The sequence below is a fragment of the Lathyrus oleraceus genome, chromosome 7, assembly GCF_024323335.1.
Source record: "Lathyrus oleraceus cultivar Zhongwan6 chromosome 7, CAAS_Psat_ZW6_1.0, whole genome shotgun sequence".
Taxonomy (NCBI): Eukaryota; Viridiplantae; Streptophyta; class Magnoliopsida; order Fabales; family Fabaceae; genus Lathyrus; species Lathyrus oleraceus.
In genome coordinates this window covers 478,611,340-478,636,966 of record NC_066585.1, presented here as the reverse complement: position 1 = coordinate 478,636,966, position 25,627 = coordinate 478,611,340, and the positions used below count along the sequence as shown (strand labels likewise).

The window sequence follows — 25,627 nt, the reverse complement described above, 5'->3', positions numbered from 1 at the left end:
AAACGGAATATAGATACATCATCATCATCATCACTGGTCTCTGAGCAGACACACCATCACCCTCTGAATCGGCCCAGGGAATCCGAAATAAACGAATCCCCACTGATAAATATCTCGGCCCGGGGAATCCTGAAATAAACGGATCCCCACTAATGAATACCACGGACAGCACTCCGGCGTCTCAAAAATAAACGGCCATAAATCCGACTTATAAATATGACTCGGATCCACGGAACAAAAATTCACCATCTGAGTCACCATCAATCACCAACAGTCACCATCTGTTATGAGCGCCAACTGCTGAACATAATCTTTACCAGGAAATAGAGGCTCCCTTCTAATTATCTCCATCAAAATGCAACCAACTGACCATGCATCAATAGCAACAGCATATTTTGAACAGTTCAGTAGTAATTCAGGGGTTCTGTACCAACGATTCATAACATATTCTGTCATGAAGTCTGTCTCAGAGGTTGTTCTGGCAAGCCCAAAGTCATATATTTTGAGGTCACAGTTTGCATTGAGAAGTAAATTGCTTGGTTTTAGATCTCGATGCAAAACATTTGCAGAGTGTATGTACTTGGAGTAGACTTCAAAAACGTTGCCTAAGATGTTGTACTGAACGTATTTTCCGTCGTGAATGAGAATTCCTTGAGGTTTTGGGTTCTCAGAATCGGAGGTATTTTCCATCGCTTTTTTTGTGTGGAATCGATTGTGTGATGAAGCTTCCAGGTTTATCTTGCATAACTACTTAAAGCATGATTTCATTCAACATGTAATTTATTCTTGAACATGGTTTTGAATTTCTGGTTATGCTTTGCAGGTAACAACATAGGATGTATCAACAATGCTTTGTCCGAGTGCTGTTAGATGCTTGAACAACTTGTTTTCTCTTATGTTGGAATTCAAATCCGTCAAATACATCTTTAGCATCATAGCAGATATTTTGAAATAACCTGGTATATGCCAAGAATCTTTGCCTGGCATGTTGGACTTCCTGTTCCTATGGATTCAGAAAGGTACTTGAAGTATTCAGGACCAAATTTAATGAATAATCCAAGTTCTGTTTTGGTAACTTGTTTGATGATAAATCGATCATCCAAGGTTTTTGCAAAGAATACATTACTCTTCCCACCTTGAGCTCTCAGTCACATTATGTTATGCATAATGAGATATTACAATTCCATAGAAGAATACAGTGAGAATGCCACTCAGACACCATGATTCAGCTAGTATATAGGTAAGGTATGCCATTAACATCATGAGAACAACCTCGCGATCAGTTGAGTGTCTTAAGCATCATGGACAGAGATTTCTCCAATAGGCCAGGATTCTGTCGAATGAAAGCATTCGCAAAACGGCGATGCTTCTCAGCAAACCTTGTAAATGTAACAACACCATCCGGCTTTCACTGTGAGTCTCCACAAAATTTTCCACTTATTATTTTTTGTCTTTGTCCAAAAATGGAAAAATAATAAAAAGGGTACATAGAAACCCAACTTGAAAACAGTGAATTATCAAATCCAGATTCATCTCATTTTCCAATTTTCCATTCTCTATCCATCTATAAAAGAGATTAACGTAATAAGAGATTAATGACTCATGAGTCTCACTAATCTATCAATTATGTTTATCTGTCTTATATGTAGAAAATGGTGCGAATCCAGACTCCAAATTATTAGTGAGTTGTTGAAGAAGAGACGGTATAGAAATCAGACAGTTCAAATTGTAAAAACAATAGGACTATATGAGAAGTCAATTATGAGGCGATCCATTATCATAGTAATTGATTTTGATTCCTGCAGGTTATTCAAGGCAGTAGCAACAGAGACGCAACAACGACATCAAACTTCAGTTTCCTTACAACAGGAAAATCCCCTCCAAATACAAATAATGCCTAGCATGTCCAGCAACACATAGCATTTTGTTTTCATTGAATTGTACTAATCTCTTGGAAAGAAAAGGTTTGCGACAGACAGGGCAGTTTCCAGCACCCTCTTCCAATTTTTCATGATTATCCCTGTTACGACGAGCTGTGGCATTATCTGATTTGGTGGAATAATTGGTTGTGTTAATTTCATCTGTTGTTGATACTTGCAGGACGTACGTCATGCCGGGTTGAATTTCAGCTGAGGTTACTAGCATTGCATAATCTGTTGTAGGAACTTGGTGAAGCAACTATAACGCTTTTCCATGCTGTTTTGGACGTGTCGGTAATATGGACGGATTCAACAACTAGAAGCTGATCTATCACTCCCATAAGATGCATCAACAACGATGGAACGACACAACAATAGACGTATGGGAATAGCAATGCCATTTTGCCACAGTTGTGCCATCTTTTTCATCAATTTCACAAGAATACCGTACTTTGCAATATCATTTTTTTTCAAGAACGGATAATCCCTTGTAACAATAATACTTCTGTGCTTTCTCCATTTACAAAGTCTGCATCTTGTATATACAATTGCATTTTCTCACAGAAGGTTTGTAATAGGTGTAGCAGTTTTTCCATTTATGGCACTTGTAGCACTGCTTTGAATTCCGTCATGAAAAATAAAGAACTCTGTTTATGCTTGCAAACTCAATACGACCTCTAGAACGTGGCTGCTGCAAAATCTCTGACCATTATTTTTATCACATTTGAATTTGGGTGTTAACTATTTTTTTTCTTGTAAATTGAGTATGCTTTGGACAAACTTATGATTTGTAAAGAATATGACATTGTTGTGAATGGAAAAGTTAACGTCTCTCATAGCAGGTCAAAAGAAACCTTTCCTTGTATCTTGTGGACTTCATGTATTCAAGTGGTGATGTTTAAAGGTTATGAGTTAATCCACTTGTCATGGGAACGATGGTTGTGAGTGAGTGGATGTGGTAAAAATGAATGAAGTAATTAAAATATGAATGAGTATGTGTATGGGTGAATGGAAGCTTTTCTAATGTGAATGAAAAAATGTGAATGCAAATTTGAACATGATATATAGAAATATGAGATGGAACATAGATGGAATCTCTTTGAATTAAGATCGAAAGGGAAAATGAAGTTCTATGAGAGAGACAAAACATGGATTAAATTTAAACATGAGAATGAAAGTCATGACATTCCAACTGATTATATTAAAATATATCTGTCGCATCCTGCGAAAAATCAACCGGCGAGCCTAAAAATAAAAACACACAGAGCCGCCACTGCGCGTTATTTATCCCAAGATAGGGAAAGGAAACGCTCAGAAAAACCTGGAAAGACATGGTCTCGCGACCAGAGAGAAAAGGTTCGGGAGTCGGTTACGCGAGGGGAAGGTATTAGCACCCCTCACGTCCTAGGTACTCCTAGGGATCCACGTTCTAAAATAAAGAATAGGTTGCTAAACATCACACACACACACGGGGAACGCGGGTGGGGTTAGGAGAAACGGGCTCGATAAGGTATCGCACCTTATGCCTACATATCTTGTCTGGAACAAGAATCAGAGCCACTGTAGTTCGGCTTATGCACGCCAAACAATACAAAACACGCAAACAAACAAGGGTGGCAAACATGGAGCCCGACAACCACTGGATGGAATTACGTCGGCATCCGAACCAAAACACGCGCAAAACGGCAAACGTGGAGCCCGACAGCCACTTACTGGGCTTACGTCGGCATCCGAACCCAAGCACGCACAAAACGGCAAACGTGGAGCCCGACAGCCGCTTACTGGACTTACTTCGGCATCCGAGCCAAAACACGCAATCAGATAACAAGTAAACACACGCAAAAAAGAAAAAGGTTGCCCGGAGAGACCTCGCACGGTCTCCTGCCTACATACCTCGTCTGGCACGAGGATCAGGGCGATGTAGTTCCCCTGAAAGGGACTGAATTGCTAACCAGAAACCAGGGGGAGACACGACACTAGGGAGACTACGACTCGAGCCTAGATGTTGTCATGCAAAGTCACCCTAAGTCCGGTTTTCTATCCTACTTGCATAAGCAAACTATTCCTATCCAGGAAAGAAGCAAGCACACAAGCATACAACATAATTCAAGCATACATCAAATGAGAACAAGCATCTCAAACAGATATCCACACAGCACGCACTATAACCAAACAAGCGGCTCACACAATAGGTTTGACTGCCGAAGCGAGTCGTCTGTACAGGCTGGTTTTGCTCTTAACCTTGCCATTACGAGGCTAAGGTGAAGCAGGTGAAAAGGTGAAGTGAGGATCAGACCTCACAGCTCATATCCCTAACCAGGGAGAGCTTCTGACAAATGAGCATGGGTCCAGAATGGGGGAACCCTTCTATACTCGAAGACTCTGACACAATGTGCACTGCACGGATCTTGGGCTAGGATCTCAATGCTACAACCATGTAACGGGAGCAAGGAGAAGACTCAACTGAATAGTGGGGGGTAGGCTGCATACCCCTACCTTCCACCAATTGCCTTATTTAAAGGACTTTCACCTGCTTAGGCACAAAATTAAACAAACACAATCATCGCCTCTTAAGGAGGACTTCAGACATTTATTTGCCCGGCCCGGTAACAGCCGGGTCTCCAGACTACATGAAGTCAAGAGATTTTACCTCTATGCAAGTTGCTTAAGCAACGCAAAGCAAAAGTTCACAAGGAACTGAGCAACTAAAGTACCTGGAAACAATCAAACACAGTTAGTACTCAGACAGACAAAACCAAACAGCAAGTGTTCAATCAATCAAACTATACAAAGCAATGCACAACAAAGCAAGCTCAAAGCTTAAGCCCAAGCTTCAAAACCTACAAAACAATGTTATGTTAGTGTACCAACATCAACAACATCAATTAAAATAGATTTGGATCATTCTCCATGTGCATTATGCCTTTGATCCTGAAAAATCAAGCAAACATTAGCAACTAGACCACTAGGCCAAGCCTAGGGTCCAAAACAAGAAAAAATCCTTAAACAGCAAGGCATTCACAAACCAATCTCAAATTAAAGTCAAACAAGAGCAAACATCCTTGGTCTCATGTTTATATCATTCATTATGCTCATGTTATGCACAAAATAAGGCAAACTAGTTCAAATGAAGCACCAAGCATACAAACAGAACTATTGCATTCAAATCCACATCAAAACAACTTCACAAATTCTCAAATAAATTACACCTAAACAGGGGCTAATCCAGGTATGGCACACCAAATTTGAGCTTAATTGGGCAAATGGAACCATGTCAATGAAAATCAACAAAAACAGACACAATTATAGGCTCCAAATCACAACATCAACACATGCTTCCACTTCAAAAATTCATAACTCAATGAAAACAAAAAAGAAATGGATGAGACCAAAACAGGGATGTCTCATTATGTGTCTATTACAAACATATCAAATTTCATGACAATCCAATACCATATGAGCATTTCTCATTCAATCTACCAACCTATGTCAAACAAGCTTGCACAATTGACCAACAGAAATGAGAAATCACAATCAAATTGAAAATGCAATGTAAAATTCCACAAAAATTCATACAGCATCTTAACATACCAATAAACCATCATGCAAAATTTCATTTCATTCTAACAAGTATAGACCACTCAATTAAATCCAGCAAGTTGACATCAAGAGGTGTGACACAAATTGTCACACCTAAGTTCCAAAATTTTTAACTCAATGATCAGGTATCAAAAACTCATGAAATTTACATGGAAATAAACAGCATCCAGTCAACAATCATCACAAAAATTTTCAAGAATTTATTTTACATTATGAGAATTTCATGAATCAATTGGCAAAGTGTAGCAAAAATGGATACATGTGAAACAAGCCTATGCCAAATGGAATTTCTACCAAGCACAACTTTGACCAATAGGTCAAAAAAGTCCTAAAGTCAACAAGGAAGTCATAGAAAAAAACTCCATATTTTTCTGATTTTTTTACTATTTTCTATGAATTATTTAAGGTGCTAAAGTATTTTTTATAATTTATTTGAATTAATTAAGAATTACTAATGGCATTTTGGTAATATTGATGGCGGGGGCGGTAAACAGGTATTTTGAAAATTCAAACGCGTTTCAGGATCAAACGCCTTGTTCTTCATCTCTCCCGTTCCAGATTTTCCAGAAATTTCAAAAACGCTCAAGAACACGAAATCCACAAATCAGCACCAAAACGAACAATCTCATATCCGTTAGAACCGTATGAACCTGTAGATCACGAATATGAACTCGATTTATCCTAACAATTCCTAAAACTTTCAGATCGAACGAGTTAGGGTTTATCATCAAAATTTCGATTCCAGATTTCTCAGCCTATGGTTAACCAATTGCTAAACTACAACTATCATCGTGCTCTACGTGAAACGATCTTTCAAACGCATATGATCAACAAGCAAATCATGATGATCGAATTTGGATGATACCTGCTATGGCAGTGTGGAAATCGGAACTTTCAAGCTGTCTTGATGTGAAACAGACGCAGCACGAACATGAGGAAAGGCGAGGCAAAGCTTGGATTCACTTGATCTTGCTCCTATTGCTCCAAATCAACTTTCACCATTGATGACTCTTGAAGATGCAGTCGCGATTCAATGCCTCTTCCACTCCAAATACCACAAACAGTTTGAGAAGATGATGATAGAAGTTGAATGCGAAAGGAATTTCAAAGTTTGGTTAAGATTTGATGAAGAATTTTGAAATTGAAGATTTTGTGTTCTTGGTGAAATTGAGAGAATTGGAATAGTTTTTGATCTGAATTTTTGGTGAATGATTTTCTGTTGTGTTTAGAAGATGATTAAGCTTATATATGTGACCTTAATCCATGCTTAATCCATCAATTAACCAAATTGGAGTGTTAAGTGAAAATGGTTAGTTTACAAGAGAGGGTAAAAATGGAATTTCACCATGCCAGCTCAATGACACCTGTTGACAGCTCATGCAAACTCTAAATAACATGTGTGATCCATTGCCACTGGTCCCATTCTCATTGGATGCTTATTTCTCAATTTCACTATGTGGTAGCAAAATATCCAATTTTAACCATTGCATTTTTCAAGCCAAATCTCAATTTACAAAGCCTATGCATGAAATGATGATTCCAACACATTCCAAATTCCATTTATGAGGTGTAGCAAAAAGTCTCATCTCAAAATTCCAATTATTTTGAAAGTTGGACAATTTTGCCCCTGGTCCAATTCAGCTGTCCAGTTGAAAAGTGACTTTTTGCCTTGGCCATTTTTGGGAAAATCCAATTATGCACCATGAAAGTACATGTTAAATGGAGTTTGTGCATATAAAGAACTTGCAATTTGGACAAAGTATGTGGAAATTATGGCCTCCTGATTACGGGTCATTTTTGAATTTCACTGAGCCATAACTTTCCAACCATACATTGGATTTTCAAGTTCTTGGACTTTTTGGAAAGGTGAGAACAAGATCTACAACTTTCATGTTGAACAAATTTGCATTTGAAGCTTCCTTGGACACGTGGCCTTGAGGTCCAAAACTTTCCATTTTTGGAAACTTCAATTACAAGTCACTTTCTATTTTTGGCAGTTTTTGTCCTGACTTGATTTTCTTCATTTTTAAGCTTTGAGATGTCATTTAACACTTGTTCCAACATGTATGAAGTGTCTCCAACTCATTTCCACCTCCACATCCATCAGATCATGTACGGTTGACCACAGTTGACTTTTCATCTGATAGATGAATTTGGCAATGCATAGATCAAATTGAACCCCAATCTTCCACTGAAATGGCTCAAGGGTGAAACCCTAGCCTCAATAAGCACAATATAATCACAAAATGAACCCCATAACCATCAGAAACCTCATCTCCTGATCCAGCCCTGATTGGCCCAATACAACTGATTAGGGTTGACCAGTGGTCAAAACCCTAATCTCAAGGAATCTTCTTCAATCTCCTGATGACATCCAACCATGATGATGATGATGTATCATTGCAATCAAGATGAAGACCAACATCCATTGAGAATCATAACACCCTAATTCACAGCCCAATCCTTAGATGGCCCATGATCAGTCAATAAACCCTAGGCTTGCACTTGACTTCCTATCTCCTGATTAAGACTTGGGAAGATGGCTTGCATAATGTAACCACATGATATGCAATATGCAATGCCTAATGACCTAAAAATGATATGCAATATGATTAGCTAGTCCCAAGAGAGGAGGGCAAATTTTGAGGTGTTACAATATCAAACATCTAAAGCCAAATAGAGAGGTAAAAATCTAATAGTCATGGAATGGCAAGTAGTGGCAATGTCTAAACAATCCGTGTAGGTGGATAGATTCATGACCAGATGAAATGGTCACGAGGAGGAAAGAAAATGAATGATTGATGGAAAATTTTCCAGGACCAAAATCAGGGTATGACACACACCTAAACACATATAATTTGACCGATTAATGTTAATCTAATGTATACACATCATGATACAAGTTATCGTGCATACAAGGTGGTTTAGAAACATGGAACAAGTGGTTTTAGGCAAAACAAGGATGAACCAATCGATTGAGTTGGGAGCCAATAGATTGCATGGAGTTTCTGTAAAACATTTTTCACTATTTTACCAAGACCAATCAATTGGTTGATAGAAGGACTCAAGACCAATCGACTATTTGAATCCTCTATTTCAATTTTTCACAAAAAGCCAATGAACCAATCGATTGGGGTCTGCAACCAACCGATTGTTGCTAGTGTAAAAATCAGTTATCCACTAAAAATATGTCTAACCAATCGATTGGTCTGACAGAGAAGCCCATAACCAATCGATTGGTTCACCTTCTCCTTCACCAATCTCTCTTCCAAACTCATCACCTTCCAACAACAATCATGGAAAATCATTCAAAAACATGAACCCACACAAATCAAGGGATTATGAAATATAACTCAATAACAACACACATATACAACCATGGTATCAAAGACAACAACAATAGCATAGAGATAACATCATCATGTCATGATAAAAAACAACAACAACTCAAAACCCTAACTTCCCACACATAAATTTCTCCCACACAAGGCTAATCTAACTAGTAACTCACCTCAATCAAATAAGATGATGAAGAAATTGAGATGAGGTTAATGATTATGATTCCATGAACTTTCCTCTTCTTCTTCCTTGAGTTTCTTATTCTTCTTTCTTCCTTCCATTCTTTCTCCCTTTTTCTCTCTCCTTCTCTTTCCCTTTCTCTCTTTTCTCATTTTCTTGTTTTCTCTTCTTCTTATCATTTTATTTTCTTTCTTTTTATCCACAACACACATACACACACACACACATGCACACACGCACGCACGCACACACACACACACACACACACACACACACACATGCACACACGCACACACACACACACACACACACACACACACACACACACACACACACACACACACACATATATATATATATATATATATATATATATATATATATATATATATATATATATATATATAAGGAGCGAAAATATCTCAATTGATATTTTATCTTCTAGTACCAATTGACTAATTATTAATGTTACCAAAATGTCTCCTCTTGTATTAATTAATAATGGTCAGTCTCTTTTAATAAGGATTAATCTCTTTTGAGTCCACTAATTACTCTATTTGTCCCAACTGACAACATTTAGAACACTTAAGGGTAACTGGATATTACATTCTCCCCCCTTAAATTGAAATTCTCCCCCAAATTTCTTCCACTCAAATAAAGAAACACTCCTTACATCATCGTCTTAGGTCAACACTTAACTTTTCTTCAACTCAATCCTCTGATATACTCAACCTTCCAACTTGTCTTCATTGACAAATTTACTTCTTTCATAAATTCCTAGAACTCCTTAACTTAATCATACTCTTATTTCCAATTTTCAATTAACATCTAACCTTTTCCCCACTTTATTAATCTGACAGACCTCTATGAATCGTTTGGTCACAGATCCCTCCGGAATGCACGACTTACTTGTTTTGCGTCGAGTTACACAAAACCACAACACCTTCTTCTAGTTAGAGAGTCAATGCTCTTAGAACTTTGTGAGATAATTTACTGATTCCTTGCGTACACACAATACTGACGACTCTTCTCTTGTAAATCCTTCAACACTTGACCTTATCAACTTCACTTGACCCGGTACTATATACTAAGAGCGTCTACACCTGATGTTTCACTCCTCTCGCACTATTCCAATAAGATTACATAATTTGCATGAGATTGTCTTACTTTCATTCATAGAGTAGTTATCTTTTTTATCCTCCGTGAAACTATAATGTGCCCTTCTTTTCATCACTTTCTACTGACTAGCTCATGAGTCCTTATAGGAGATTCCTCTAAGTACCTATTATCTCAAAACAGTTTTAGAACCTTACCACATCCACAGGTAGAACACTTTTCTTATAGAACCACTACATGTCAAGAGGTAGACATGCAGGAGTCACACGAATGTAATCATAAGAATGTACAACATTCAGAATCATCTTGTGATGGCTCCGATTAATCCAATTTAGTCTGAATATACCTGGTCCTTATTTCCAAAATCCATTATAAGTTCTTTAAGGACTTCTGGCTCACTTGCGGGTTATGCTGACACGAGATTTCAACCAACTGGAGAAATAACACCAGCAAGAAATTTCAAGTCATCGACAATACAACGCTTTTAGGGAACTCTAACTAAACTAGTATGTAACTTTGAGTTTCCATACTACTCACAGAGTCACACAACACGGTCTCACATATGGAGATAAAATTGCACTCCATATCCATAATCATTCATCTCAAATGTCATGCTCCATCTCCCACAATTCTAGCTCGTGTTCTTACTGATATACAATCTGAGTTACATCCTAACTTCAGGAATATCTTATTCCCACTCTCGCATGGAAGGATGACTTATGAATCTTGGAAATATGGTAAAGTATCATTGTATACATAAAGTACCACTCTCATGGGGGTCTACATCCGATGTCATGCATCTGAGCGAACTATCTAATGTCATACTATGACTAACCACTTTACTCCTTACTAACACATATGCAAGATATTGAACTGATCTCTCAGAGATCACCACTTAGAAAGTCTCTTCCAGAATCACTCCTTATGGTTCTCATTAGTATTAATAGTGATACACCCAAGACTTACTCACACTGAGTATGGTTCACTAGGTTGGTTCCCCAGACGTCTAACTTCTTAAGCATATCTACAGATGATCAACTATGCGATACACCTCCAAAATTCCAATTTCAAAACTATCAACTTGACTTATAATAACTTGCAACTCCAATCTCAATCCCGTACATCCATAATAGCACACCAATGAGATTTGGTATATACTTAGTCCCAGCAAGGTATGAACATCATACTCCATGATCAACCAATCTAAACACTACTTAGAAAGATGAACAACAACCTAACTTCCAATAAGACACTCATACTCTTTCCAACCAAATAATATGGACTCAAGATGAACTTTGACATTACTACATGCTTATTGACTAGGATCCCCTTCCAAACCAACATTCATTACACGCTTAATCACACAGAGGTTACTTATCTAGATGACTTGCAACTGACAATCCTTGTCGCCTACTTACAAGTTCATAAGACATAGTCTGTTTCACGATCCACACTCAGTTCCGTACTCAAGCTTGACTTGTCTTCCGTTACTTACCACAAACTCAAACTTCTCAGGACACAAGACTCATTGCTTGAAATAAAGAGTGTGATACTCCACCACCATCCCAAAACAAGGTAATCAATTATACAAACTTGTGACCATAATGATACTATTACACACTTCTTAATACCAAGGTATAACTTTATCCACTCCACTTCATACTCTAGGAATCTTTGTATGTGAACAATCATCAACTACACACTCCAATCTTAGCCTCAATAAAATCTTGACCTTAATGAAACCGCAATGATACCATTGTGCCTTTATCTGAAATGCATCTCATTACAACAGTTGTATTGCAAGGTTTACACTCTTCTCAAACTCTGCATTTGCTTATCTTCTTATGGTAATTCTCTTAACTCCAGTTATAGAGCCATTCTACTAGAATTCCTTGAATCCAAATTACTTTATCTTTATCTCAACACGAACCTCATTTAATCAATCCCACTAGAACTTTCGCTGATCTGTAATGCTTATTCTATGTTTGACACAAATCTCTTTCAACTGATCCTTGGGCAACTCAACATTCCAAAACATGAACCCGCATGAATCAAGGGATTATGAAGTATAACTCAAGAACAATACACATATACAACCATGGAATCAAAGACCACAACAACATAGAGACAACATCATCATGTCACGATCAAACAACAACAACAACTCAAAGCCCTAACTTCCCATACATAAATTTCTCCCACCCAAGGCTAATCTAGCTAGGAACTCACCTTAATCCAAGAAGATGATGAAGAAATTGAGATGGGGTTGATAATGATGATGATTCCGTGAACTTTCCTCTTCTTCTTTATTGAGTTTCTTCTTCTTTTTTCTTCCTTCCCTTCTTTCTCCGCTTTTCTTTCTCTTTCCCTTTTCCTTTCTCTCTTTTCTCATTTTTTGGTTTTCTCTTCTTCTTATCCATACACACACACATACACACATGTATACACACACACACACACACACACACACACACACACACACACGTGCACACGCACGCACGCGTATACACACACGCACATGCACACACATGCACACACAAACACAAACACACACACACACACACACATGCACACACACACGCATACGCACACACACACACACATAATATCAAGAGAGAAAAGATCTCAATTGCTATTTTACCATCTAGTACCAATTATTAATGTTACCAAAATATCTTCTCTTGTACTAATTAATAATAGTCAGTATCTTTTAATAAGGATTAATATCTTCCTAGTCCAGTGACTACTCTATTTGTCTCAAATGACAATATTTAGAGCACTAAAGGGTATACGGGATATTACACTCCTTCATCCACAATATCTTTAAACACAATGGTCCCCTCTATATTATTCTTACCTAATTTAGTGTTATCGTATTCTAGTGAAAGTATAGGTTCCTCAACAACGTCAGGTTGTGAAAGAGAATGAATAACATATAAATGACATGCCCTAGTCATAACTGCAATTGTTTTCATCCTTCTAGTTCCCTTGTCATTTTCCAACAGCACAATGTCATTAACATCCATGTCATCATAATACCAAATGTTAGCTACAACTAGATAACCTAAGTCTTTTAACTTGTCCAAAATTTCAAAATAACTCCAATAATCAAGACCAACATCCCAAATTTCCTCTAACCCTTTATAATCTAATTTGGTAAACTTAAAAAACTCCTTAGAAAACTCATCACCATGATGCACAATCACCAAAAACCTCTTCTCCATGACTTATTCAATATACATAAGATAGAAGAAGCAGTAAGGAAAATGACTAAGGAATTTTATTTACATTTATAGTAACTTACAGTTGAGTATTTGTACCTTATGGTTTCTTCTTCAAACATCTTTATTTCGTCCTCAATGAAGGTTCTGAAAAGTATTAGTTTCGTCTTCAATGAAGGTTGTGAACAATATCGGTTTTGTCTTCAACGAAAAGAGAGCACAAGCTTTTCGTTTCTCTTATGTTCTCTCACTGAAAATGGCGTTCTCTCGGTGAAAATGAATCCTAAAACTTTTCCCTAATGCCTTTCACCTTCTTTTTTTATTTCAAAATTTTAAATCAATTTAAAATAACAAAACTCTATGTCAGACTTTAAATGTCCAGCTAGGTAAAACATAGCATTTTTTTAGAAAACTATCACCAATTTAGGTAACCGAATATTAGTTTAGGGACTACCGTGTAACGTTTTTTAATTAAGGAATTAAATGGAAAATTTAAATTAAGTTAAAAATGGATCGGGCGGTGAAGCAAGTTGAAGTTGAAGTTGACGAGGGTCACAAGATTCTATGATCTGTCACCGTTCTGACCATGACTCACTGACTCTTTCTTGTTAATGCTCTTACCACTAATTCCATTAGATAACGGAATCATATTTAGAATATCTCACTTTTCTATTCTACATCAATCATTATTACTTTTCATTTTCCTTAACTCTTTTCTTTTTCCAATCTTCATTTTTTATTCTTATTCCCTCAAAATCACCCCCAAATCACTCAACCCTAGGGTTTCTTCATGATTGATTTCTTCAGATATGGATCCTCGTTTCAACTCCAATCACACCAACAACGGTTTCAAATTCAACCAAATTCCCAATTCAATCGATTCAGACGACCACACCTTTGGATTTATAGATGATCTTTTTCTTCTTCCACCACCTGATCCAAACAACACTTCAATTTCCGCCATAACTGCCGCGGAAGAAGATTCACCCTTGGATGAGACTGATTTCTCTGCTACTGTTCTGCGTTACATAAACCAAATGCTCATGGAAGAAGACATGGAGAAGAAACCATGTATGTTTCATGATCCATTGGCTTTACAAGCTGCTGAGAAGTCGTTCTATGAAGTCATTGGTGAGACATACCCTTCTTCTTATGCTTCCGAGAGTCCTGAGGATAGTCTTAACAGTAATTTCAGTAGCTATAGCAATTGTGGTACCACTACTAGTACTAGTGGAAGTAGTTCTGTTGAGTATGAATCGTATTGGAGTAATTTTGATGTTTCGGAGTACAAGCCTTCGATATTGCGAACCACTTTTCCTTCTGATTTTGTTTTTCAAGCTAGTTCAATGAATGGGACTAGTAGTAGCAATTTCGGTTTAGTGAATAATGGGTTTTTAGTTAGTTCTAAGGATGGATTTCCTGATTCAAATTTGCTAAGTAAGAGTGAGTCTGTACTGCAATTTGAGAGGGGTGTGGAGGAAGCTAATAAGTTTCTTCCTAAAGGGAATCCATTGGTTATTGACCTGGACAAGAACAACCCTTTTATCCCTTCTTTTAGGAAGGCTCCTCAGGAGGTAGTTGTTAAGACGGAGAGTAATGAAGGGGAACATTTTTCTGCTGAGGCGAGGGGGAGGAAAAATCACGAGCGGGGAGATGAAACGGATTTACAAGATGAGAGAAGCAATAAGCAGTCAGCTGTTTACATTGATGACACTGAGTTATCAGAGCTATTTGATAAGGTGCTGCTGGGCACAGGGTGCGGGAAGGAGGGAGCTCCTACGTGTGATAGTAAGGAAGTGAAGCCTAATGGACTAGACATGAGTTTGCAGCAGAAAGAAGAAGCGAACAATTTTGGTGGTGGAAAGGGCAGTGGTAAGAAACGAGGTAACAAGAAAGGTCTTGTGGATCTGAGAACAATGTTGATTATGTGTGCACAATCTGTTTCTTCTGATGATCGTGCCACTGCTAAGGAGTTATTAAAGCAGATAAGGCAACACTCTTCTCCACTTGGTGATGGATCTCAGAGGATGGCTCATTGCTTTGCGAATGCCCTCGAGGCTCGCTTGTCTGGCACGGGCACTCAGATTTATACTGCTTTATACTCCAAAAGAAACTCTTCCGCTGACATGGTGAAAGCTTACCAAATGTTTATTTCAGCCTGTCCATTCAAGAAGCTTGCAATCATTTTTGCAAACCATACAATTTTGAATCTAGCCAAGGATGTAGAAACTCTTCACGTTGTAGATTTTGGCATCCGTTATGGCTTCCAGTGGCCTGCCCTTATTTATCGTCTATCAAAACGGCCTGGTGGGCCTCCTAAGCTGCGCTTGACTGGGATAGAGCTCCCTCAACCTGGCTTCAGGCCTGCAGAGAGAGTTCAGGAGACAGGGCTCCGCCTGGCAAGGTATTGTGAACGTTTTAATGTTCCATTTGAGTTCAATGCTATTGCACAAAAATGGGAAACCATCAAAGTGGAGGACTTGAAGATACAGAAAAATGAACTTCTTGTTGCGAATTGTATATGTCGGTTTAAAAATCTACTTGATGAGACAGTTGTGCTGAATAGTCCTAGGGATGCTGTTTTAAAATTAATTAGGAATTCAAAACCCAATATCTTTATACATACTACTGTCAATGGGAGCTATAATGCTCCATTCTTCGTGACACGGTTCAAGGAGGCTCTTTTCCATTACTCTACAATGTTTGATGTGCTTGACATCAATGTTGCTCGTGAAGATCCAACGAGGTTGATGTATGAGAAAGAGTTCTGTGGGAGGGAGGTAATGAATACTATAGCTTGTGAAGGTTCTGAGAGGGTTGAGAGGCCAGAGACTTACAAGCAATGGCAGGTTCGGAACATAAGGGCTGGATTTAGGCAACTGCCTTTGGATAAACATCTCATTAACAAGTTAAGATGCAAGTTGAAAGATGTGTACCATAGTGATTTCATGCTTGTTGAAGATGGAAACTGCATGCTGCAAGGTTGGAAGGGCCGAATAGTTTACGCTTCCTCCTGTTGGATACCTGCATAGGCCTTGACAATGATCTTCTCGGGGAGTTTAGGAAAAACATTTCTTGAGTATGAAGCAAGAATCTGGCAGGCATAACTTTGACTTCTTAATAGTTATATGGTTGACATATTCTAGAACTGACTGACCCCTGCCAATGGAATGGTATAGAGCTGGTCAGTTGTAGTTCCAACAGCATTTTTATTTGGTTGAGTGTGTTGTATTATATAAACTAATGCTATCTGAATGTCGTATTTAGATGCATATTGAACTTTTCCTGTGTTGGGCAGTCACTCATAAGCAGCATAATCATCCTTGGTGACATGTAGGGTCAAAATTGAGCTACCATGATATATTTTCTACTAAGTATGTTTGAATACGCGTTGCAACGGGTTGTCACTCGTTGAATAGGGTCAAACACGAGTTTTCTTTTCTAAATGGTGGTTAGGTGATTGATGTAAAATCAATTCCAACCCAAAATCAATTTCAACTGAAGTCAATATTCCTATTTTTTTGTGTGTGTTATTCCTAGCTTTTTACTATCATTGCAAATGGATTCTTGTAATTATTGTTGGGTGAGACAGTTATTGTTGGATATCAGTTACACTTCTTCCTTCTATTCCTTTCCTTTTTTGTTCACAGGAAGTGTCATCCATAATTTCTACCAGTTTTTGTGCGTCTTTATTGTTGGCATTCCTATCTCATGAATTCACCAAATTTCATTTCTTGTTTTTGCAAAACTTTCATTTTGGTGAATTATAATTAAATATCTGATTTATATCACCAACTCTATATTACCAGCCTAATATGTATTTGACTCTTTGAAAATTTTCATTTTGTAACTAGTGGTATCTAGAGGTCCAAAGTAAACTTGAAAACTTTTCTGTTTATATTTTCTTCATCTGTGATAGTTTGAAGTAATTTCTTTTTGTTGCTTGATACATTGTCTGTTAGTTGGTTGTTACTTTGATTAGAAGGTTATGTTTTAGAGATGGTTGTTTTGGAGGACTTGTTTTCAGAACTTAATAAAGGATAATGGTAACTTACATCTTAAGGTACACAAATAGATGTAAAAAGTTTCTTTAGAAAATTTTGCATTGACTTTTTTTAAGTTTAGATTTTTTTTAACATAAATTTTCTATTTTAGACTTTCTTAACTTGTGCTCTTCTTCCTTATGACACGTGCTAACATGACTCTTCAAAAAATCCTATAATATTTGATAAAATTGTTTTTGGCATTATAACTTTGAAGGTTGAAGAGGTTGGAGATAGCTTTTTGACCTTGTATCTTTGGAGATAAAATATGTTATTTAGTCCTTTATATCTTTCATATTACTTAATTATACATTGATAAAACCAAAAAACTGATCTAATTTACTATACTTAATCAATTTGGATGAAATTATAATTTTTGAAGGAATATTAATCTTTGAATCATATGACGTCTATCTTCTCTTCCCACAAAATTGATCGTTATTCTCTCTATCTCTATGCTCAAACCATCGAATTTTATTTTTCATCATCTTTTTTCATCTTCTCTCTTTTGAACATTAATTCATAATACTGAGAGAATCTAACCCTAAATATGTTATAGATTTGAAAAGTCAATTTAGAAATGAGTGTCCCAAAGCATTGGATTTTAGGTATCTAGATGCTTCCTCCTTCAGATAATTCTAACAAATATTGGAGACTTGACTCACTCTTGAATACGTGAAGAAGAAGAAAGTTTGAGCTTGCCAAACAAGCAACACCAACCATAGAAATTGTATCCATCACGTCCAAATTCACATGATATAGACTGTACTTTTCCTATGTATTATACTATTATACTATTACTATGTCCACCTGTTTTTTCATTTGTCAACAGTGCCAATATTCAATTTCTTCGAAGATTCCTATATTTATACCTACTATTTTATACTTTAGTCAAAAGAGAGACTATATGTGGTTTAGTCAAAGAAGCTGCTTCTCTATAAGATTGAGCATCTCTATGTTGTATCTCCAAACTTTATCCAACCATTCTCTTGAATCAAGCAACAGTTCAGGTCAGTTCAATTCAAACCTTATCATATTATTTTATATGTTCATGCTTTGTTTTTCATTATCTTTTCCTCAATAAGATGGTAACTGTTTCTGAACAAACAGAAAAGAAAAGATGGATCCAAACTTTCCTGAAGCTAGCAATTTCACAAAGGGCTACTACCAATTTGATGAAGAAGGAAGCATAGTGGTCTCTGAGTCTCATCCAAATCAATATGATAACTTTCTTGATGCTGATCCAAACCAATATGATAGCTTCCTTGATGCTGATTCACTTGATTTTTCACCCAACATCATTCCTATACAAGGTTCTTCTATTGCTTCTGTGACCGATCCTTCCCTTGAAGACACTGATTTTTCAGATACACTTAAGTTCATAAGCCAAATCCTTATGGAAGAGGATGTTGACAAGAGACCGTTTTACGACCCGCTTTTGCAAATTACTGAGAAGTTATTCAATGATGCTCTCTTGCACGAAAACACACCTCTTTCCCCCAATCAACACCCTTTAGATATTCATAGCTCTGATGGAAGCACCAGCAATAGCAATAGCAATAGCAATAGTAATAGTAATAGTAATAGCAGCATTGATGATTTTCGAGAGTCAAACCCCCTTTCCCCCGAAACTCCTGTTTCGGATCTTAGTAATAATGTTTTTCGGTTTAATTCCCCGGCTATTTCTCAAACTTACTCTCGACCTCATACTACTAGTGCTAGTGATGGACTCAGAGATTTGGATTCTTCTATTAGCAATCTGTTGGCGCAAAACATTTTCAGTGATGCAGATTCAGTTTCCCTATTCAGGAAAGGTTTAGAAGAAGCCAACAAGTTTCTTCCTCCGCAGCCTAAGCTCGTGACCGGTCTAGAATCATCCAATTTCAATATGGTTGGAGAGAAAGAGAATCCGTTTGTGTTGAAGGGTAGAAAGAATCACGAGCGCGAAGAAAGTGATGGTAAAGAAGAACAAGAAGAAGAAGATAGGAGAAGTAACAAGCAATCAGCAGTTAGTGTTGTTGACGAAGATGAATTATCAGAGATGTTCGATAAAGTTTTGCTTAGTGTGGAGCATTTGCCACTTTGCAATGAAAATGATAGCTTACAGAATGGACAAGTAAAAACGGAGCAGTCACCTCCATCGAATGCAGGAAAAGCTCGTACTAAGAAACAAAGCAAGAAGAATGAGACCATCGATTTAAGGAATCTTCTGCTTCTGTGTTCACAATCTGTGTATGCCAATGACAACAGAAATGCTTATGAACTTCTGAAGCAGATTAGGCAACATTCATCACCCATTGGGGATGCACCACAGAGGCTGGCTCATTACTTTGCCAATGGCCTTGAGGCACGCCTTGTCGGTAATGGTAATAAGGCACAAACATTCTTTTTCTCGGCGAGCTCCAAGAGTATTAGCACTGCTGAGTTTTTGAAAGCATATCAAGTTCATCTATCCACTAGCCCATTCAAAAAGTTTGCATACTTCTTTGCAATTAAAGCGATTATGAAAGCTGCTGCAAATGCTGAAACCCTTCATATAATTGATTTTGGTATCCTTTATGGTTTTCAGTGGCCAATACTTATTAAGTTTTTATCAGACACAGAAGGCGGGCCTCCAAAACTGAAGATCACCGGGATAGAGTTCCCTTTACCCGGCTTTCGTCCAATGGAAAGAATTGAAGAAACTGGTCGTCGTCTTTCCAACTATTGCAAGCGTTTCAACGTTCCCTTTGAGTTTAATGCCATAGCATCGCGGAACTGGGAAACAATTCGAGTTGAAGATCTTAAAATCAAGAGCGATGAGGTAGTTGTTGTGAACTCTTTGATGAGGTTTAAGAATCTACTGGACGAGACTATTGAAGCGAACAGTCCTAGAGATGCGGTTCTTCATTTGATCCGGAAGATAAATCCTGTAATTTTTGCTCAGTCCGTTGTTAATGGATCATACAATTCGCCTTTCTTTGCCACACGTTTTAGGGAAGCACTGTTTCATTTTTCTGCTATTTTTGATAACTACGACACTGTAATACCGCGGGAAAACAGATACAGGATGATGATGGAGAAGGAAAGTGTGGGAAGGGAGGTTATGAATGTTGTAGCCTGTGAAGGTTTAGAGAGAGTTGAGAGGCCTGAGACATACAAACAATGGCAGGCTAGGAATACAAGGGCTGGTTTCAAGCAGCTTCCGTTGGATTCGAAACTAATGGATAAATTTAGGACCAAGTTGAGGAAATGGTACCATAAAGATTTTGTTTTCGACGAAGACAACAATTGGATGCTTCAAGGTTGGAAAGGTCGCATTTTGTATGCTTCAACTTGTTGGGTGCCTGCATAATTAACTTACTTCACATTAGACTTATGTTGTGACTGTTACTCTTAAAATCAGTTGTAGCTTTTTACTCTATCACCATGTATGTTGTAATAGTTAGCTTATTTTGTTATCTCTTAGAAGCTTGTTATTTTATTTATATAACAAAAGCTTGTTTTTCTTTTTTAGTCTATAATCATGTATTAATCCAAATTCAACATAAAACCAAATAGTAAACACAATTTACAACAGAAATCACATTGTCTGATACAAAAAATCTAATTACACATGATCTACCACTGATTCTTATAGTCGCACTCACGCGATAAGTCTAATATGAAGCAAGTTGATTATGCAGGAACCAAACAAGTTGAAGCATATAAAATGCGACCTTTCCAACCTTGAAGCATCCAATTGTTGTCTTCATCAAAAACAAAATCTTTATGATACCATTTTCTCAACTTAGTCCTAAATTTATCCATTAATTCTGAATCCAATGGAAGCCGCTTGAAACCTGCCTTTGTATTCCTAACCTGCCATTGTTTGTATGTCTCAGGCCTCTCAACTCTCTCTAAACCTTCACATGCTACAACATTCATAACTTCTCTACCCATGATTTCTCTCTCAATCATCATCCTCCATTCGTTTTCCCTTGGTACGACAGTGCCAATCAAATCGTAAACAGCAGAGAAATGAAACAATGCCTCCCTAAACCGCGTAGCAAAGAAAGGTGAATTATATGATCCATTAATAATGGACAAAGTAAAAATGTTCGGATTTATCTTCCTGATCAAGTTCAGAACCGCGTTTCTAGGACTGTTTGCATCAATACTCTCATCTAGTAAATTTTTAAACCTCGTCAAACAGTTCACTGCGATTACCTCGTTGGTTTTGATTTTAAGATCTTCAACTCGAACTGTTTCCCAGTTCCGTGACGCTATGGCATTGTACTCGAACGGAACATTGAAACGCTTGCAATAGTTGGCAAGACGACGACCGGTCTCCTCAATTCTTTCTGTCGGGCGAAAGCCAGGTAAAGGAAACTCTATCCCCGTGATCCTCAGCTTTGGAGGTCCACCTTCTCTATTTGATAAAAACTTAATAAGAATCGGCCATTGAAAACCATAAAGGATACCAAAATCAATAATATGAAGCGTTTTCGCCTTTGCAGCAACTTTCATAATCATTTCATTTGCAAACAAGTATGCAAATTTTTTGAATGGAGGGCTAATAAAATGAACTTGGTATGCTTTCAAAAACTCAGCAGCAGTGATCCTCTTGGCGCTCGGCGCGGAATAGAATGTCTGCGCACCGGCTCCATCCCCTACAAGACGTGCCTCGAGGCCATTGGCGAAGTAATGTGCCATCCTTTGTGATGCATCTCCAAACGGCGAAGAATGTTGCCTAATCCGCTTCAGAATTCCATTGGCATTTCTATTGTCATTTGCATACATAGCTTGTGAACACATAAGCAGAAGATTCCTTAAATCAACCTTTCCTCCATCAGACGAAGATGGTTGCTCATTCTGCAAGCAATCGCGTTCGACATTAAGCAAAACTTTATCGAACATTTCTGATAATTCATCCTCATCAGCAACACTAACAGCTGACTGCTTGTTACTTCTCCTCCCTTGATTTTCTTCGCGCTCATGATTCTTTCTACCCTTCAACACAAATGGATTCTCTTTCTCTCTAATCATATTGAAATTGGATGAATCTAGACTGATCAAGAGTTGAGGCTGAGGAGGAAGAAACTTGTTGGCTTCTTCTAAACCTCTCTTGAATAGAGAAACAGAATCCAAATCTATGAGTCCATCACTGAGACTAGTTCTGCCATTAGGATTATGAATATGTAAGGGGTGATGATTAGGGGAGATAGGTTTATTCTGGTGTAAGAGAGCATCATAGAATGATTTTTCTGTGATTTGTAAGCTAAAGGGATCATAAAATGGTGTGTGATCAACGTTTTCTTCCATAAGGATTTGGCTTATGAAGTTGATGGTTTCTGAAAAATCAGTGTCTTCAAGGGAAGGATCTGTGAAGGAAACCATGGTTGTAACTTGGTAAGGTAAGGAAGGAGCATGTAGTAGAAATGAAGATGCGTAAGAGAGATGAGTTTGTATAGAGACGATTGGACTTTATTTATGATCGTAGAATAACATGTTCTCGTCTTTGACAATGAGAGTGGTCGTGGGTTTGAAACTCGTGCCACTTTCATAGGATACACCTGTTCGGTGAAAAGTGGTTTCTCTCCCTTATTTTTCTTTGGTTTCTCTCCCTTATTTTTAAGTATTTTTTGATTTAATTGTAATTTTAGTGTTTTTATTTATTTTAGGTTTTGATCCTCATTTTAAAAGTCATAATTTTGATCATTTTTTAAAGTTGGATTTTGATCCTTTTTGAGGACTAAAATCCAACACAAAAACTTAAAAATGGATAAAAAACGTGATTTTTAAAATAGGAGATCAAAATAAATAAAAAAAGTAAATTTAGGGGATCAAAGTTGCAATTGAGCTAATTTTTTATCGAAGAGATGAAAATTCTGGAAAATCACCTTCGAGGGAGCTTGAATATTGCTTGATCTTGCTTCCAATTGGCCTTGGCTTGACTTCAGATGCTTGCAGGAAGTTAAATGGATCAAGGAAGGGCTTGGATTCTTGGAGTTTCAACTTCAAAACTGAAGTGAAATTGAAACTCGGTTTTCAATTGAAAACCTTCAAGATTGTCCTCTAATGGTGAGAGTTTGAATTGCAGGTTCAAAGCTTGGGCAATGTGTCTATAATTCTGAGCATGAAGGGTCTTATTTATAGGCAATGCAATTGGTTTTCACACCCTTCCATCAAAATTCCAAAAATAGCAATTCACTCTTGCATGGTTGCATGAGTGTGTGATAGACCCATGAAATGATGTAATCAAGTCCAAAATTCATCATGTGCAATGCTGAAAGTGTGTCATGTGATCATGCAATGGAAATTGGAAAGTGAACATGAGATTCATCCAAATGGAGCCTTGAAGAGAAACCATGCGCAAGTCATCCAATTATTGGCCAAATGAGATGATTTTGGACTTTTCGAAAAGGTAAGATCAAGGAGAACAACTTTCATGTTGAACACTTTTCAATTAGAAGCTTGGATCATGATGAATTTTGAGGTGGAAGTTTGGAAAATCAAACATAAATGAAAATTTTCTAAGTACCAAGCCATATGTTCATTTCTTCCACCTTGAATAACTTTTACTATAGGCTCCAAATGGAAAAAGTTCCTTCATAAACATTGTAGCTATTTCAAACTTATTCAATTTGGTCATAAATTTGACCTTATTTGGATTTGTCATGAAGGAGTTATACATTTTAGAAGTTGGGGAAAATCACTTGTTCAATGGTAATGGCCCAAAATGACCTATAATGTTTCCTCTTGGCACATGCCTTTGCAAGTTGAACTTGAATTTCTTCTAAGAATAAAAGTTGGAGAAGACATCTTGAATTTGATCATGAAACTTGAATGGACTTCATATCATACAAATTGAGCAAGTTATGGTCCTTGGAAGTTGACCTCCTAACTAGGGTTCAGACAAAATGACATATAATCTTTCACCATAAAAAATGAATTTCCAAGCAAAACTAGATCTTGACTTAAACATGAAAGTTGTTTGTAATGTCATAAGGAGTGACATTTCTCTTGGAATCACTTTTATATGACAAAACTTGTAGGAGATAGGGTCTAGTGAACCCCAGTTTTGACCAGTTGACTTTCTCTGGTCAACCACCTTGAACCAACTTGCAAATTTGAAATTCTCTTGATATTTTGGACTCATGGAGGATCATATATGTATAATATAATGTAGAATGAAGTATCCCTAGATATATTTTATCAAATGTTGAAGAAACTTGTTGAGAAAGTTACACAAGATACCCAGATGAATTAGGGCTTCCAAGGCAAACAAGCTTCAAACTCTTGATGAATTCTTGATCAAAATGATAAATGAAGATCATGGGGATCCATATATTATGTCTAGAACCAATGTGAATCATATCTTGATTGATATCCTTGCACTGAGGGTCTTAAACCCTAGATATGAACTTGATAAGTCATTGGTGGATGCACACACTACCTACAAAAGAAACAAAGTTATATATATACATATTTTTGGTATTTTGGTTAGTAAACAAAGAAAAAAAAGTATGATAAAATCAAATGTGCTTGGTGATCTCTCCCAATGCAAACCCGATGAATGAGGGGTAAGGAGGATGCCAAAGTATGATCCCAAAGCCAATGCATAAGATGAGATAACATGAGGGATATTAGGGTTAATATTGGGGTCTTACAGTACCCAATTTTCACTGGGTCCTTGTTTTTGAGTGAAAATTTGGTTGCGTTTGGGAAACCATTGGAAAATGCTTTTAGGAACCAAAAATCCCCTAAATTGGCATTTAGCAATAGTGTGTCCCCTCTTGCAACAATATAGACAATTTAAGTTTGGATGAGAGTTGTTTTTGCTAACTTGATTTTTTACCACATAAGTGTATTTTTGATAAGGATTATTCATGTTACTTCTAAAATGTTAGTGATCAATAGTAAAGGTAACTTTAGGTTATAAAGCCTTGTCTAATTTAGCTTTAGGAGTTCTAACCTCTCTTTGCCAAATGTGACAAGTTTCACATCCAGACCATCTAAACCAAAATCCCCTATCATCTTCAGTTTTGCCTTTAGTAGCCTCTATCATAGATTTCTTAAGAGTTTCTAATTCCTTTTCGGAATCAGAAACCTTCTTTTCTAAATACCAGAAAATCTTCTTATTTGAGGCTAAGCGTTTAAAAGCTTTCTTGGCCTCATTGTGTAGAGTACTAAAGACTTTTTGCAAATCAAAATAAGACATTTTATCAACATGATCATATTTAGAATG

General features: G+C 37.2%; 4 protein-coding genes across 4 annotated transcripts; 2 read left to right on the top strand and 2 right to left on the bottom strand.

Moving 5' to 3' along the window:
• Positions 1-264: 264 nt before the first annotated feature.
• Positions 265-690, bottom strand: LOC127104443 (mitogen-activated protein kinase homolog NTF6-like). The gene has a single exon (XM_051041625.1). The coding sequence runs from the start codon at positions 688-690 to the stop codon at positions 265-267; it is 426 nt and encodes a 141-aa protein (XP_050897582.1).
• A 13,243-nt stretch (positions 691-13,933) lies between these two features.
• On the top strand, positions 13,934-16,705 carry LOC127107792 (scarecrow-like protein 14). Its single transcript, XM_051045110.1, has one exon. The coding sequence runs from the start codon at positions 14,185-14,187 to the stop codon at positions 16,405-16,407; it is 2,223 nt and encodes a 740-aa protein (XP_050901067.1). The 5' UTR covers positions 13,934-14,184; the 3' UTR covers positions 16,408-16,705.
• Positions 16,706-18,197: 1,492 nt separating this feature from the next.
• LOC127107793 (scarecrow-like protein 33) lies at positions 18,198-20,913 on the top strand. The gene is made up of 2 exons (XM_051045111.1): positions 18,198-18,428; positions 18,529-20,913. The coding sequence occupies exon 2, from the start codon at positions 18,539-18,541 to the stop codon at positions 20,750-20,752; it is 2,214 nt and encodes a 737-aa protein (XP_050901068.1). The 5' UTR covers positions 18,198-18,428; positions 18,529-18,538; the 3' UTR covers positions 20,753-20,913.
• Positions 20,914-20,924: 11 nt separating this feature from the next.
• On the bottom strand, positions 20,925-22,946 carry LOC127107794 (scarecrow-like protein 31). Its single transcript, XM_051045112.1, has one exon. The coding sequence runs from the start codon at positions 22,774-22,776 to the stop codon at positions 21,076-21,078; it is 1,701 nt and encodes a 566-aa protein (XP_050901069.1). The 5' UTR covers positions 22,777-22,946; the 3' UTR covers positions 20,925-21,075.
• Positions 22,947-25,627: the final 2,681 nt, after the last annotated feature.

Coding starts and splice junctions, on each gene's coding strand:
- LOC127104443 (XM_051041625.1), bottom strand. CDS start 690: ATGGAAAATACCTCCGATTCTGAGAACCCAAAACCTCAAGGAATTCTC.
- LOC127107792 (XM_051045110.1), top strand. CDS start 14,185: ATGGATCCTCGTTTCAACTCCAATCACACCAACAACGGTTTCAAATTC.
- LOC127107793 (XM_051045111.1), top strand. CDS start 18,539: ATGGATCCAAACTTTCCTGAAGCTAGCAATTTCACAAAGGGCTACTAC.
- LOC127107794 (XM_051045112.1), bottom strand. CDS start 22,776: ATGGTTTCCTTCACAGATCCTTCCCTTGAAGACACTGATTTTTCAGAA.